This window comes from Mobula hypostoma, chromosome 5, assembly GCF_963921235.1.
Source record: "Mobula hypostoma chromosome 5, sMobHyp1.1, whole genome shotgun sequence".
Lineage (NCBI taxonomy): Eukaryota > Metazoa > Chordata > Chondrichthyes > Myliobatiformes > Myliobatidae > Mobula > Mobula hypostoma.
Genome location: NC_086101.1, coordinates 16,973,064 through 16,986,178, shown reverse-complemented (window position 1 = coordinate 16,986,178; position 13,115 = coordinate 16,973,064). Strand labels below are relative to the sequence as shown.

Genomic DNA, 13,115 nt, shown 5'->3' with positions numbered 1-13,115 from the left:
GCAAAGACAAAGTCAGTGGGCACCAGTTTCGCCCACCTCTACAGACTTACCTGCTGCTCCTGCTGTGGAAGTTGCAGCAAGTAAGGGTTAAGATAACGTCCAGGCAAGGATAGTTTATAGATAGCGTGCAGTCAAGCCCAGGCAAGGGAGGACTTTGAAGTATAGTTTTTTTTTTGCACAGCGGAGACTGGAGCTATTTGCACACCAAGATGAGGTAAGGATGTAATCAAAGAATGTATGACACGCACCAACTCGGGGACAATTACTTTACAAACTTCATTGTGTCATCGGCTGCTAACTTGTAGTTTCCATTGACTTTTAACACCCTGTATTGTGATTATATAACTGATTATGCAATTAAGGAATTTGAACATACACAATATTTCCAGCTGGTGAATACCTCTATCCAATTTGTTAATTTCTGCATAAAAACGTAGACCAGAATAGTGTGGTGACAGGGGCCATGCTGTTCCCCTTATGCACAAGTAAATAAAGTGTTACTGAGCAACGAGTGTGAGTTTTCAGAATCTAGTTAATGGGTGACAACACTGGTACCAGTCCAATACTCTCCCTACCAGACCCCCACCCTTTTCCAAACACCATTCCGTTCACCCACCACTTCACTGTCTCTTGGCTCACTGGATAAACAGAGGACATGCACTAACTTCTGTATCAGTCCGTTTGGCCCAACTACTCCATACCTATCATTGTGCTCCAGTTCCATATTGCCACTGCTCTTGGGATAAAGGAAGTTCTTCTGAATTTCCCATTGGAAATTGTTGACTGCCTTGCCTCTTGTCTGTAACCTGGTAACCCAGGACCGACAATAACAACCAAACCCCCTCTAAACCCTTCATCTGCACAGACAGAACTGGATGATGAGAGCTCTCCTCTGACCACACTGACCTACAGATGGGAGGTCCAGTTCACCTGGGCCTGGACTCACACCCTCTGACCTTTACAGGCCAGGACTGAGCTGAACGCAGAGGCCATCCTCGCATACCTGCAGCTGATAGGCCAAGTCTGACTGCGCCTTCCTAGTGTTCACCTCCGTGTCGTAGGAGGCTTTCTTCAGCTCGAAGTCACGCTGGGCCTTGGCCACCTCAATCTCGTTCACAAACTGCGCCGAGACCTTCTGCTGCTGGGCTCTGGCTTCCTGTTGGAGGGTAGAGGGGGATGTCAGTCTGAGATCAATAAGCACTGTGAGTACACAATACTGTAGTTCACCTATTCCCATCGACAGTTTGTTTGGACAATGTTGAAGGGTGTTAGCTCCTTATCAATCAAGCTGTAGCAGTACCTTCTGCCTCAAGATACCGAGGGTGCAGGTTGATGTTCAAAGGGGCGATAAAAACATTCTGTGTGTAAAACAAGCCCACACTATGAATGTACAGAACTGATAACACTCAAAATGACACTATGTATGTAAAGAACGTTACAGACTTCTTAATGTTAATTTTGAACATAAATCTATCTAACGCATGCTGTCCCTGCTCTGGGAGTGTCTGATGGGACAATATAGAGTGAGCATTACTCCGTATCTAACTTGTGCAGACCCTGCTCTGGGGACATGGGATAGTACAGATGGAGTTCACTTTGTATGTGTTCTGGGAGTGTTATCATTCATTGTCCCGTATTCTTTCCTGTCTGGGTAAATCTTGCTGCAGACCTGCACTGCAAGGCAGCATTTTATGTCCAGAGACACATGAGACTGCAAATGCCAGAATCTGGATCAAAAGGACAAGATGCTCTGGCAACTTAGCCGGTCAGGCAGTATCTGTGGAGGGAAATGGGCAATGAACACTTCGGGTCAAAATCTGGAGTGATATTTTATATTTCTCTGGCCTTAGGTGGCGTGACTCAATGCAAATATGCAGCCAAATTATATTCTTAAACACTTTATCCTCTGCAGCCCCTCCAGATCCCATACTCTACCCCTCCTTACAATCCTTCCACATTCCCTTGTCTTCCAGCTCTCAATTTTCCCTTCATCTCCTCTCACAGTCCCTTCAGGACTCCTGCCAAGCCATCACAGCATTACACCCTCACACCCTCAACCCTTCTTCCTGCCACACCTCAGCCCTCACCACAGTTCTCCTCATCTTCCACTTCACCTTGCCCCCATCCCTTCCCTTTCCTCTCAGCCCTCCTTCTAACCTCTCTTCTCAGCCCTCATACTAACCTCTCCTCCTTCCCAGTGCCTCCAAACCACCACCTCCTCCCTCTGCTGGCTCCACCCCTCCAGGCCCCGTCCAACTCTTGCTGTGCCTCTCCCCCAACCCGTCTCTCTCTCTCTCTCTCTCTCTCTCTCTCCCCCCTCCTCATTTCTCTCCTTCCTGTCCCAGTGCCCCCACCTTCCTCCTCCACATCCCTCCAAGATTTCACCGCCACCTCAGTTATATATGGTCAGCAAGACTCTCCTCAGCCCTAAAAATTGCAAGATTCATTACCTTGATACCCGAGTCCCGTTTGGCCTCAGCCTCTCCGATCCGGGCATCTCGCTGCACCTGGGCCGTGCGAGACTTGCCCAGTGAGTGCAGGTAACCCTGTGGAAACACGGAATATCACTGTGGGAGCAAGGAGTGTTATATCCAACAGAGGGCAAAGTTCAAACTAAGTTTATAACCAAAGAGTCACCAAATACTACATTAAGAATTATTTTCTTGCAGGTATTACAGGAAAACTAAGAATATGAGTTGTAACAAGTCCTTGAAAGAGAGTCTGTAGATCACAGAATACGTTCAGAGTTGTAGTGATGGACGTTATCCACACCAGTTCAGGAGCCTGTTGGTTGTAGGGCAATAATTGCTCCAGAACCTGGTTTTATGGCTTCTATTAATCCTGCCTGATGGTAGTAGTGAGAAGAGGGCATGGCCCATGTGGTGGTGGTGTCATAATAAGATCTCAGAGTTATACATAGCTGACTGAGCACTTCAATCATGCTGACCATCACCACAGTCGTTTACACTGATCTCAAATGGAGACTCTTAGACAGGCACATGGGGGCTATGTAAGAGGGAAGGGTTGGGTTGATCTTGGAGTAGATTAAGATGTCAGTACAACATCTTAGGCTGTACTGTGTGGTCCTGTTCTATATTCTAAACTGGGGCACTGGATTGAATCCCATGCACTCACAGGGAGCGCTTACAGCAGCACCGCCAGCACCAGAGGTCAGAAGCGAATTTTTGTTGGCGATGTGAGGCAGCGGGTCGACCATCTGCACCACTGTGCTGCCCCATTTTCCTCAAACAGGTCATTGGAGTAAGGTTGGCTTGGTTAGCTGACCTGGTGCGGCTTGGCATCTCATTAGATTCAATATTTCCCCAAGGTATCCCTCAAAGCAATCCTCCAATATGTTGCCTTAAACTATCATCATCGACCCCTTCTGCCCAGGCACCATGACCTCAGCCAACTTTTGCCTGGAAATATTCCCAATGAAGATGATATCATGGAATTATTTGCCACCAATTTTCTAACTGGCATCATACAACTTTCTGCCCTTCCACCAGAGAATGTAAGGTCGAAGGGGCTGTGTGCATCCGGCTGCATTAATGGTGGACGAGTCCCTCGGCAGGACCCTCCTGCTCCAGCCTACCTGGTCATCATGAATATCCTTCAGGGTGTAGCTGACCACTCCAATGCCCATGTTGACGAGGTCAGAGGAAGCCACTTTGAAGACCTGTTCTGAGAACTTCTTCCGGTCTTTGTAGATCTCCTGACAAGGTGGGGTTGGAGAAAGAAGACCAGTAATGAGGACAAACATGAGCAGCCACCCAACTGAACATTTTCCCTTCTCAGCATGTCAACTATTGGAATGCACTCCTTTTCTAAGTGATGTTGCATTAGAGTGTAAAATTGTTGCTTTCTCATAGCTTAATCTTTCCTATGGTGAGTGACTAGGGGTGTTCCTCAAGGGACCAGTATTGGGACAGCTGATTTTCACATTCTTTGCCAATCATTTAGACGATGGAACTGATGGCTTTGTGACAAAATTTGCAGATAATACAAAGATGGGGGAGGGGTAGGTAGTGCTAAGGAAGCAACGCAATGTAGCAGGACTTAAGACAAATTAGAAGAACGGGCAAAAAAGTGGCAGATGGAATATATTGTTGGGAAATGTATGATGATGTATCTTGGTAAAAGGAACAATAATGTGGACTACTATCTAAATGGGGAGAATGTTCAAACATCAGAGGTGCAGAGGGACTTAGGTTAATTTACAGGTTGAGTCTATGGTAAAGAAAACAAATGCAATGTTGGCATTTTTTTGAAGGGGAATATAATATAAAAGCAAGGAGATAATGCTGAGCCTTTATAAGACACTAGCCAGGTTGCACTAGAGAATATTATTAACAGTTTTGGGCCCCATATCTCAGAAAGGATGTAGTGTCATTGGAGAGAGTCCAGAGGAGGTTCACGAGGATGATTCTGGGATTGAAGAGATTAACATATGAGGAGTGTTTGGCTGCTTTGGACCTGTATGCACTAGAATTTAGAAGATGTTGGGGGATCTCATTGAAACCTACTGAATGTTGAAAGGACTAGATAAGGTGGATGTGGAGAGGATATTTCCTACGGTGGGGCTATCCAGAACTAGAGGGCACAGCCTCAAAATTGAGTGGCGACCCCTTAGAACAGAGGTAAGGAGGAATTCTTTTAGCCAGAGTGTAGCAAATCTGTGGAATGCTCTGCCACAGACTGCGGTGGAGGCTAAGTCCGTGAGCATATTTAAGGCAGCAGTTGATCACTTCCTGATCAGTCGGGGCATCAAAGGATATGGCGAGAAGGCAGGTGTTATGAGGTTGAGTGGGATCCAGGATCAGCCGTGATGGAATGGCAGAGCAGATTCGATGGGCTGAATGGCCTAATTCTGCTCCTTCTGCTTGCTTGTATTTTCACATGAACTACATATACATAATTGTACAGTGAATTTTCCAGAAATTGTAGTATAGATATTTCTGCATTTTTCTAGAAGTGTCTTCGCTTTTCTGTAACAGGGCCACACATCTTGAATCAGGCAACTTTATCGGTTATTTGTTATCATGAAACGTCTTGATATCTTTTTAGTCTGAACTAGCTTTGTATAAGATGATTACTTCTTTGTTCTTTGCCTTTTTCTTTGTTTTTACTTTTATAACGCTCAAAGAAGAGCCATACACAACAAGTTTTATGCCTCATTCATAACATCTGAAGAGCCTCTGGACCACTGTCTCCCACTAATTCTTCCAAGCAAGTTTAGGTTATCTGCTTTGCCACATTTATCTTTGCTCTAACCAACAAAAATAATTACCTTGAGTGCCAGTTGAAAGACTGAACAGTCAGTAATGGATAGAGTGAGGTGATGTGGGGGGCCAGTGGGGGGGGGTGTGTGAGGATGTGTGTGGGAAGTGAACCTACCTCCACAGTCATGTGAGCCATGATGGCCCTCTGGTGACCCTCCAGTGTTTCCAAAGCAATCTGCCCGATCTCAGTCTCCGACTTTCCCAGGAACATCTGGCAGGCAGCGGCAAGCATCTCCTTATTTTGCCCCTGAATCTTCACCTACAGACAAGGGGTCCAGCAGGGGCACATTCCATCAGGAAAGAAAAACACAAGAAATATTGCACCACGCAGATTCCAAGGATAAAGGGAAATCAGCGGAAGTGGGGTGAGGCAGGAAAGGGAACAGCATTTATCTACAACTCCCAGGGCATTAAACCTCCTCACTTTCACTCCCATTATTCTGGGTGCTTCTCCTGATCAAATAATTCACTGAACATAACTCTTCCCCCATTCAATACAGAGGACAGAACACAGTGAAACAAATTCCTGCCTTTCTAAACCCAGTGCAGAAAGTACCAATTGGGACTGTATCAACTCTCAATTACTCTCAATGCATCAAAATCCAATGACCAAACCTCTTCTGCAAATGCTTGCCCTGAAAGATAGACAATATATTAAGTCACACACATCAAAGTTGCTGGTGAACGCAGCAGGCCAGGCAGCATCTCTAGGAAGAGGTACAGTCGACGTTTCAGGCCGAGACCCAGCGACTGTACCTCTTCCTAGAGATGCTGCCTGGCCTGCTGCGTTCACCAGCAACTTTGATGTGTGTTGCTTGAGTTTCCAGCATCTGCAGAATTCCTGTTGTTTGCGTAATATATTAACTGTTTAAATGGAGCAATCTTGTACCATAATTTAGCAACACATTGAAGTGCATGGGCTTGCTTGCGTGATTGTCTACTGATGCAAGTGCTTACATTAAAATTCTATTCTAACCATGTGCTGTCGACTTGCAAAGTTAACTCTGTTTTTTTTTCTCTCTCCTTAAATTCTGCATGACCTGCTGAGTGTTTCCAGCAGAACCAGAATCAAGTTTAATATTATTGGCATCTATTGTGAAACTTGTTGTTTTGCGGCATTATAATAAAAACTACAAGTTACGATAAGGAGTATGTATAAAAAAATTAGACAAGTAGTGCAAAAAATTGAGGGAAAAATACTGAGCAAGTGTTTATGGGTTCATTGTCCATTCAGAAATCTGATGATGGGGGAAAAAAAAGTCTTTGAGTGCGTATCTTCAAGCTCCTATACCTCCTCCTTGAAGGTTGTAATGACAAGAAGGCATGTCCTGGGTGATGGACTTCCTGCAGTTTGTACAGTGGCCCCTCCATATCGGATGGTGGTGCAACCAGTTAGAATGCTCTCCACAGTACATCTATACAAATTTGCGAGTGTCTTTGGTGACATACCAATCTCCACAAACTCCTAATGAAATATAGCCACTGATGTATCTTCTCTGTAACTGTATCAAATTGTTGGTCCCAGGATAGAAAATTCAGAGCTGTTGACATGTTGACTTGAAACTGCTCACCCTTTCTTCTTCTGATACCTCAGTGAGGTCTTGTGTGTGTTCTCTCATCTTAGCCTTCCTGAAGTCCACAATCATTTCTTTGGTCTTACTGACATTACGTGGCCTTCCTGTTTTAGTCAAAATTAGGTTGTTCTCACCAGAATGTTGCCTGGATTGGAGGACTTTAGTTTGGGAAGAGGTTGGTTAGGCTGGGCTTGTTTTCGCTGGGGCAAAAGGGGCAGGGGGAATGACTGACAGAATTTTTTTAAGATGATGAGGAACACAAGAGGTTCTGCAGATGCCGTAAATCTTGAGCAACACACAAAATAAAATAATAATAAAAAATACTTCATTGATCCTGAGTGGGAAATTCTTTCGTTATAGCAGCGACATTTAAAAATACACACAGTGAGCAAACTTAACTAATAATAATAAACCCAAAAATAATGTACCAATGCGCAATACTGAGCAATAAAGTGCAATGATAATGTACGAAGGACCGTTATTCTTGCACATTATAGCAGATACTGGTGGAACTCAGCAGGTTAGGCAACATCTATGGAGGGGAATAAACAGTCAATGTTTCCAGCCGGTCCTCTTCACCGGGACTGCAAAGGAAAGGGACAGAAGCCAGGATAAGGTGGTGAGCAGGGAGAGTGAGTGGGAGGAGTGATAAGTGAGACCAGGTGAGGGGGGAGGTGGATAGGTGTTAAGCTGGGGGGGTGATAACTGGAAGAGGGAATCTGATAGGAGAGGAGAATGGATCATGGAAGAAAGGGACGGAAGAGGGGAAGGAAAAACTTCTTCACACAGACAGTGGTGAATCTGTGGAATTCTCTGCCACAGGAAACAGTTGAGGCCAGTTTATTCGCTATATTTAAGAGGGAGTTAGATATGGCCCTTGTGGCTAAAGGGATCAGTGGGTACGGAGAGAAGGCAGGTACAGGGTTCTGAGTTGGATGATCAGCCATGATCATACTGAATGGCGGTGCAGGCTCGATGGACTGAATGGCCTACTCCTGCACCTATTTTCTATGTTTCTATAACTAGAGGGAGGTTATGGGCAGGTGAGAAGAAGGAAAGGTGATAAAAGAACCAGAATGGGGAATAGAAAAAGAGAGGTAGAGGGAGAGGGGAGAAAGTACCGGAAGCTTCATGCTATCAGACTCTCACCTATCAACTGTCAGCTTCTGCTCCTTCCCCACTCCCCCTCTTCTTCTTCTGGTTTCTTCCCTTCCTTTCCAGTCCTGCTGAAGGGCCTCGGCCCAAAATGATAACTGCTTACTCATTACCATAGATGCTGCCTGACCTGCTGAGTTCCCTTTGTGTGTTGGACATGATTAGATTGCTCTCATGAGGATGTTGCCAATTGGAGACATTAGTTACGGGGTGAGTTTGGATAGGCTTGGCCAGATTTCCATGGAGTGTAGGGGGAAGAGGGGGTGACCTGACAGAAATATGTAAGATGATGACAGGCATTGATACCACTGTGGTCAAATTCTTTAGTCCATGGCAGGAGTACAAGAAACTGAAGGCAAGGGTTTTAAAGTGAGAGGACGAGTTTTATAGGGAAACTGTGGGATACGTTTTGTTTTACAGAGAGAGTGGTTAATATTTGGGACATGCTGACAGAAGAGATCAGCTATGTTTAAGAGGCAGTGAGAATAGGAATCAACAAGGAAAATGGTTTTAACTCGGGCAAATGGGATTAGTGCAGACAGGCAAAAGTGTCTGTGTGGACATGGTGGGCCGAAAGACCTGTTTCTCTACTGTACAATTGTGTGACTCATCAGAGTTGCTGTAGAGCTGGTTTGTCTGTGAGAAAGGAGTAAAATCATTGCAAACAAAGTGACAGAAGTGATCTATGAGCATTTCGAACTGAAGGGATGCTGTCAGGGAAGGGCTGACCTTGGGCAGTGTAAGAAGTAATGGGGTGGGATTTGCTCTAAAACGCCGAATGGTAAGTGGGTTTCATATGCAGTGGGACCCGATAGGACCCTGGTGACTCAAAGTTACCTTGTTATACCTGAGAAAGGCCGATACAGTGCAGCTCAAAATGGGAATCTGAAATACCGTGGAGGATTCTGAAAGTGCCTAACTTGTGAGCCAACATCTGTGGATGGAAAAGTAGTCAACATTTCAGTGCACTGACCTCCCATCTTCCCTTCCAGAGCGAAGTTACAGACCAGAAACGAAGAGTGGTGATGCCTGACTGGCTGAGTATTTCCACTCCACTCCTGCTTTAATTCCACTATGGAGATGGATGTGCCTATTGATCCAATGCTGACTCACGCAGGCACAATCAGTACAGGAAATGTCTAATGGACATACAGTAATGAGAGAGGGCTGAGCTCTCTATTAAATGGAGCTGGACTGATGGATGCACTGGCAACGCTCCCTGTAAGAGCCTTAATTCAATTGCTGATGTTGCCAGAAGCAGCCATTAAAGCAAAGAAATACTCAAGAGACAATGACATCTACCAGTGAGGAACCAACATCAAAAATGGTCATGTGCATAAATAAACGAGCTTAGTTTTGAGGGGTTGAGATTGGGGTCAGGCTGGAGAAGGAACAACACAAAGACACAATTTCTGCCAATCCTGGCTTGAAAGGAGGGCTGGAGAGACTGCAGATACTGAAAATCTGCAGCAACGCACCAAATGCAGGAGGAATTCAACAGGTCAGATGGCATCTATGAAGGGAAGTGGACAGTCGATGTTTCATATTGAGACCCCTCAACTGGACTGGAAAGACAGAGGCACAATGGCCAGTATAAAATGCTGATGGTGGTTGGCGGTGGGGGTCATGGAGCGAGGTGAGAAGGGGACGGTAGGTAGGTGAGGAAAGGAGCGAGGGAGAGTGGAAATGGGGCAGAGAAGCTGGGAGGTGATAGGTGGAAGATGCTGACTTGAAAGGAGGGCTGCCTGTAAATGTACCTGTGCGATTCCTGTGACGGAAATTGGGACGCCATGACGGGTGTACACCTTCTCGCTTTTCACATTCAGTGTCAGAGTGCTCAGCGAAATCCTACAGAGAGAGGAATACTCATCAGAATCCCCACCTTGCTCCTGAGGTCACACTGATAGATCACTGATAATTGCTGTGCTACCCAGACCCTGCCACCTTAAATAAACACTGCCAAATTTTTTGCTTGCTGTGTTGAGGGGGGTGCTGTCAGCAGATGGGACTCTTTCAAGTACAGGTACACACAGATTAAGCCTGAAGTTTAAAATCCCATACATTTCACTGTGACATGCCTCTGTCCCACCAAACATGAGGTACTTTTGAGTGGAGAATGCCAGCCCTTCATCAAATCCATCTATACTTCCCACTGTCAGCAGGAATGCGGCCAACAGAGTGATGGACCCTTCCCACCCAATCCTTCCCTCTTCTCCCCTCTCCTGCTGGGCAAAATACAGAAGCCTGAGAGCATGAACCACCAGGTTCAAGGACAGCTTCTATCCTGCTGTTACCATAGAACAAAAACAGTACAGCACAGTATTGGCCCTTAAAAAGTGTCAGCTTTTTAACATACTGCAAAATTAATTTAAAGTTTCCCACCTGCATTGCCCTCTATTTTTCTTTCATTGTGTGCCTATCTAAGCGTCCTTAAACATCTCTAATGTATCTGCCCCTACCACCACTCCAAGCACCCATCACTCCCTGTGTAAAAATAGAGTTCTGGCATCCCCACCACCCCCACTGTATTTTCCACTAAACACCTTAAATTCTGCCCTCTCACATTAGCTATTTCAGCCCTGGGAAAAAGTCTCTGGCTACCCACTCTATCAATGTCTCTTATCATCTTACACAGTTCTATCAAGTCACCGCTCACCCTTCGCTCCAAGAGAATAGCCCTAGCTCACTCAACCTTTCTTCAGAAGACATTCACGAATCCAGACAGCATCCTGGTAAATCTCCTTTGCATGCTCTCTGAAGCTTCCACTTTCTTCCGGAACTGAACACAAGGATCATTTTATTCAGCCGCAACATTACCTCGAGGCTCGTGAACTCAATTCCCCGACTAATGAAAGGCCAACACTTCGCACACCTTTTTAACCGTCCTATCAACTTGTGCAGCAGCTTTGGGTGACCGATATACGTAGATTTCATGATCCATATTATTACAGCTCTCATACACTAAGAGATGAACAATGGATCTCCCAATCTACTTCGTCGTGGCACTTGCACTTCATCTGCCTGCACTGCACACACTCTGTGTTTTGTAGTGTATTTTTCTTTTTACTACCGCTCTGTACTTATGTATGGCACGATCTGTCAAACAATTGCTTCTCACCGTATCTCGGTATGCATGACAATAATTAGCAAAGAGGTCCTTCTGCAGCTGTACAGGGCCCTGGTGAGACCACACCTGGAGTAGTGTGTGCAGTTTTGGTCTCCAAATTTGAGGAAGGACATTCATGCTATTGAGGGAGTGCAGCGTAGGTTCACAAGGTTAATTCCCGGGATGGCAGGACTGTCATATGTCGAAAGATTGGAGCGACTGGGCTTGTATACTCTGGAATTTAGAAGGCTGAGAGGGGATCTTATTGAAACATATAAGATTAATAAGGGCTTGGACACGCTGATGGGTGAGTCCAGAACCAGAGGCCACAGTTTAAGAATTAGGGGTAGGCTATTTAGAACGGAGTTGAGGAAAAATTTTTTCACCCAGAGAGTGGTGGATATATGGAATGCTCTGCCCCAGAAGGCTGTGGAGGCCAAGTCTCTGGATGCTTTCAAGAAAGAGATGGATAAAGATAGCGGAATCAAAGGTTATGGGGATAAGGCAGGAACTGGATACTGATTGTGGATGATCAGCCATGATCACAATGAATGGTGGTGCTGGCTTGAAGGGCTGAATGGCCTACTCCTGCACCTATTGTCTGAACCAAGAACCAGGCCCTGGCCACATTTGAGTCTCCGCAAATGAGATTAATCAATTATTCCCAATGGAACAGTACCTCGTGTTGGTCGTGACAAAGACATTACCAATGTGGGATTATTTTGATGGTGTGAAGCAAATCTACTCAACTCCATCCCAATTCTGCTAAACGTACACTGCATCCCCTCCACCATCTCCCCAATGTGGTCCAGAGCCCAGAACTGCTCTGAGTGCTAGGGGTTTTGTATGGCTGTAGTAATGCTCTTACCCCTGAATTTGCAGTCCTACAACATATGAATAATCCTTCGTGTGCTTACGTATCACAGAGATATCAATTCCCTGTTCCTCTTACCCTCTCCCGTCGACTCATTACAAAGCCTAGAAGACATCAGGCTTTGGTTCCACACCCCAGCCGTGCACACTTACCTCTCAATCTGTTGGACGCATGGCAGAACAAATACACGCCCTCCAGCGATCATCACTGGCGGCGACCGACAGAAGCCTGAAACAGATATCAAATGGTGTGCATTCATGTCACTATCCCAACATGCTCTGGTCTCCAGACAATCATCTCACCAAAATGAAAAGGGAAGTTGCTGGAAACACCCAGTGGGTCAGACGACATCTGTGTGGTGTCCACCTTGAGTACTGTTGGGGGCGGGGGCGGGTGGAAACGACCTACCTGGGGGAAGCAACGAGCAACAGCAGCCATACTTCTGGTACTGAGTCTGCACCTGTGGCTCTGAAGGGTAGAGAACAAAAGAGGATGGCAGCAGAAATAGGGGACTCTATAGTCAGGGGGACAGATAGGCCATTCTGTGGACGTGAAAAGGAAACACGGATGGCAGTTTGCCTCCCAGGTGCTAAGGTTCTTGATGTTTCTGGACACGTCCACGATATCCTGAAAAGGGAGGGTGAGCAACTGGAAGTCGCAGTACATATTGGTACCCACAACATAGGTAGAAAAAGGGATGAGGTCCTGAGAAAAGAACACAAGGAGTTAGGAAGGAAGCTGAGAAGAGGGACCTCAAAGGTAGCAATCTCGGGATTGCTGCCTGTACCACGTGACAGTGAGGACAGGAATAGAATAAGGTGGCAGATAAATGCATGGCTGAAGAATTGGTGCAGAATCAGAATCAGGTTCATTATCACTGGCATGTGTCGTGAAATTGGTTAACTTAGCAGCAGCAGTTCAAAGCAATACATAATATAGAAGGGAGAATAAATCAATCAATCAATTACGTATATGTATATAGAAGAGATTAGAAATTGTGCAAAAACAGAGAAAATATACATTTAAAAAGTGAGGTAGTGTTCACAGGTTCAATGTCCTTTTAGGAATTGGATGACAATTGTTCCTGAATCGCTGACTGTGTGCCTTCAGGCTTCTGTATCTCC

General features: G+C 45.6%; 1 protein-coding gene across 2 annotated transcripts in view; it reads right to left on the bottom strand.

The window, feature by feature from the left end:
* Positions 1–13,115, bottom strand: part of LOC134346641 (flotillin-1-like) — a 74,346-nt gene that overhangs the window by 22,214 nt on the left and 39,017 nt on the right. The window contains exons 3-9 of one of the 2 annotated variants that reach the window (XM_063048118.1): positions 12,144–12,219; positions 9,769–9,859; positions 8,859–8,945; positions 5,398–5,541; positions 3,596–3,715; positions 2,451–2,546; positions 1,004–1,156 (exon numbers count right to left, since the gene is read on the bottom strand). In XM_063048118.1, the coding sequence (XP_062904188.1) occupies positions 1,004–1,156; positions 2,451–2,546; positions 3,596–3,715; positions 5,398–5,541; positions 8,859–8,945; positions 9,769–9,859; positions 12,144–12,219 (767 nt within the window). The remainder of the gene's footprint in view (positions 1–1,003; positions 1,157–2,450; positions 2,547–3,595; positions 3,716–5,397; positions 5,542–8,858; positions 8,946–9,768; positions 9,860–12,143; positions 12,220–13,115) is intronic. The other variant, XM_063048119.1, reaches the window with a different exon arrangement.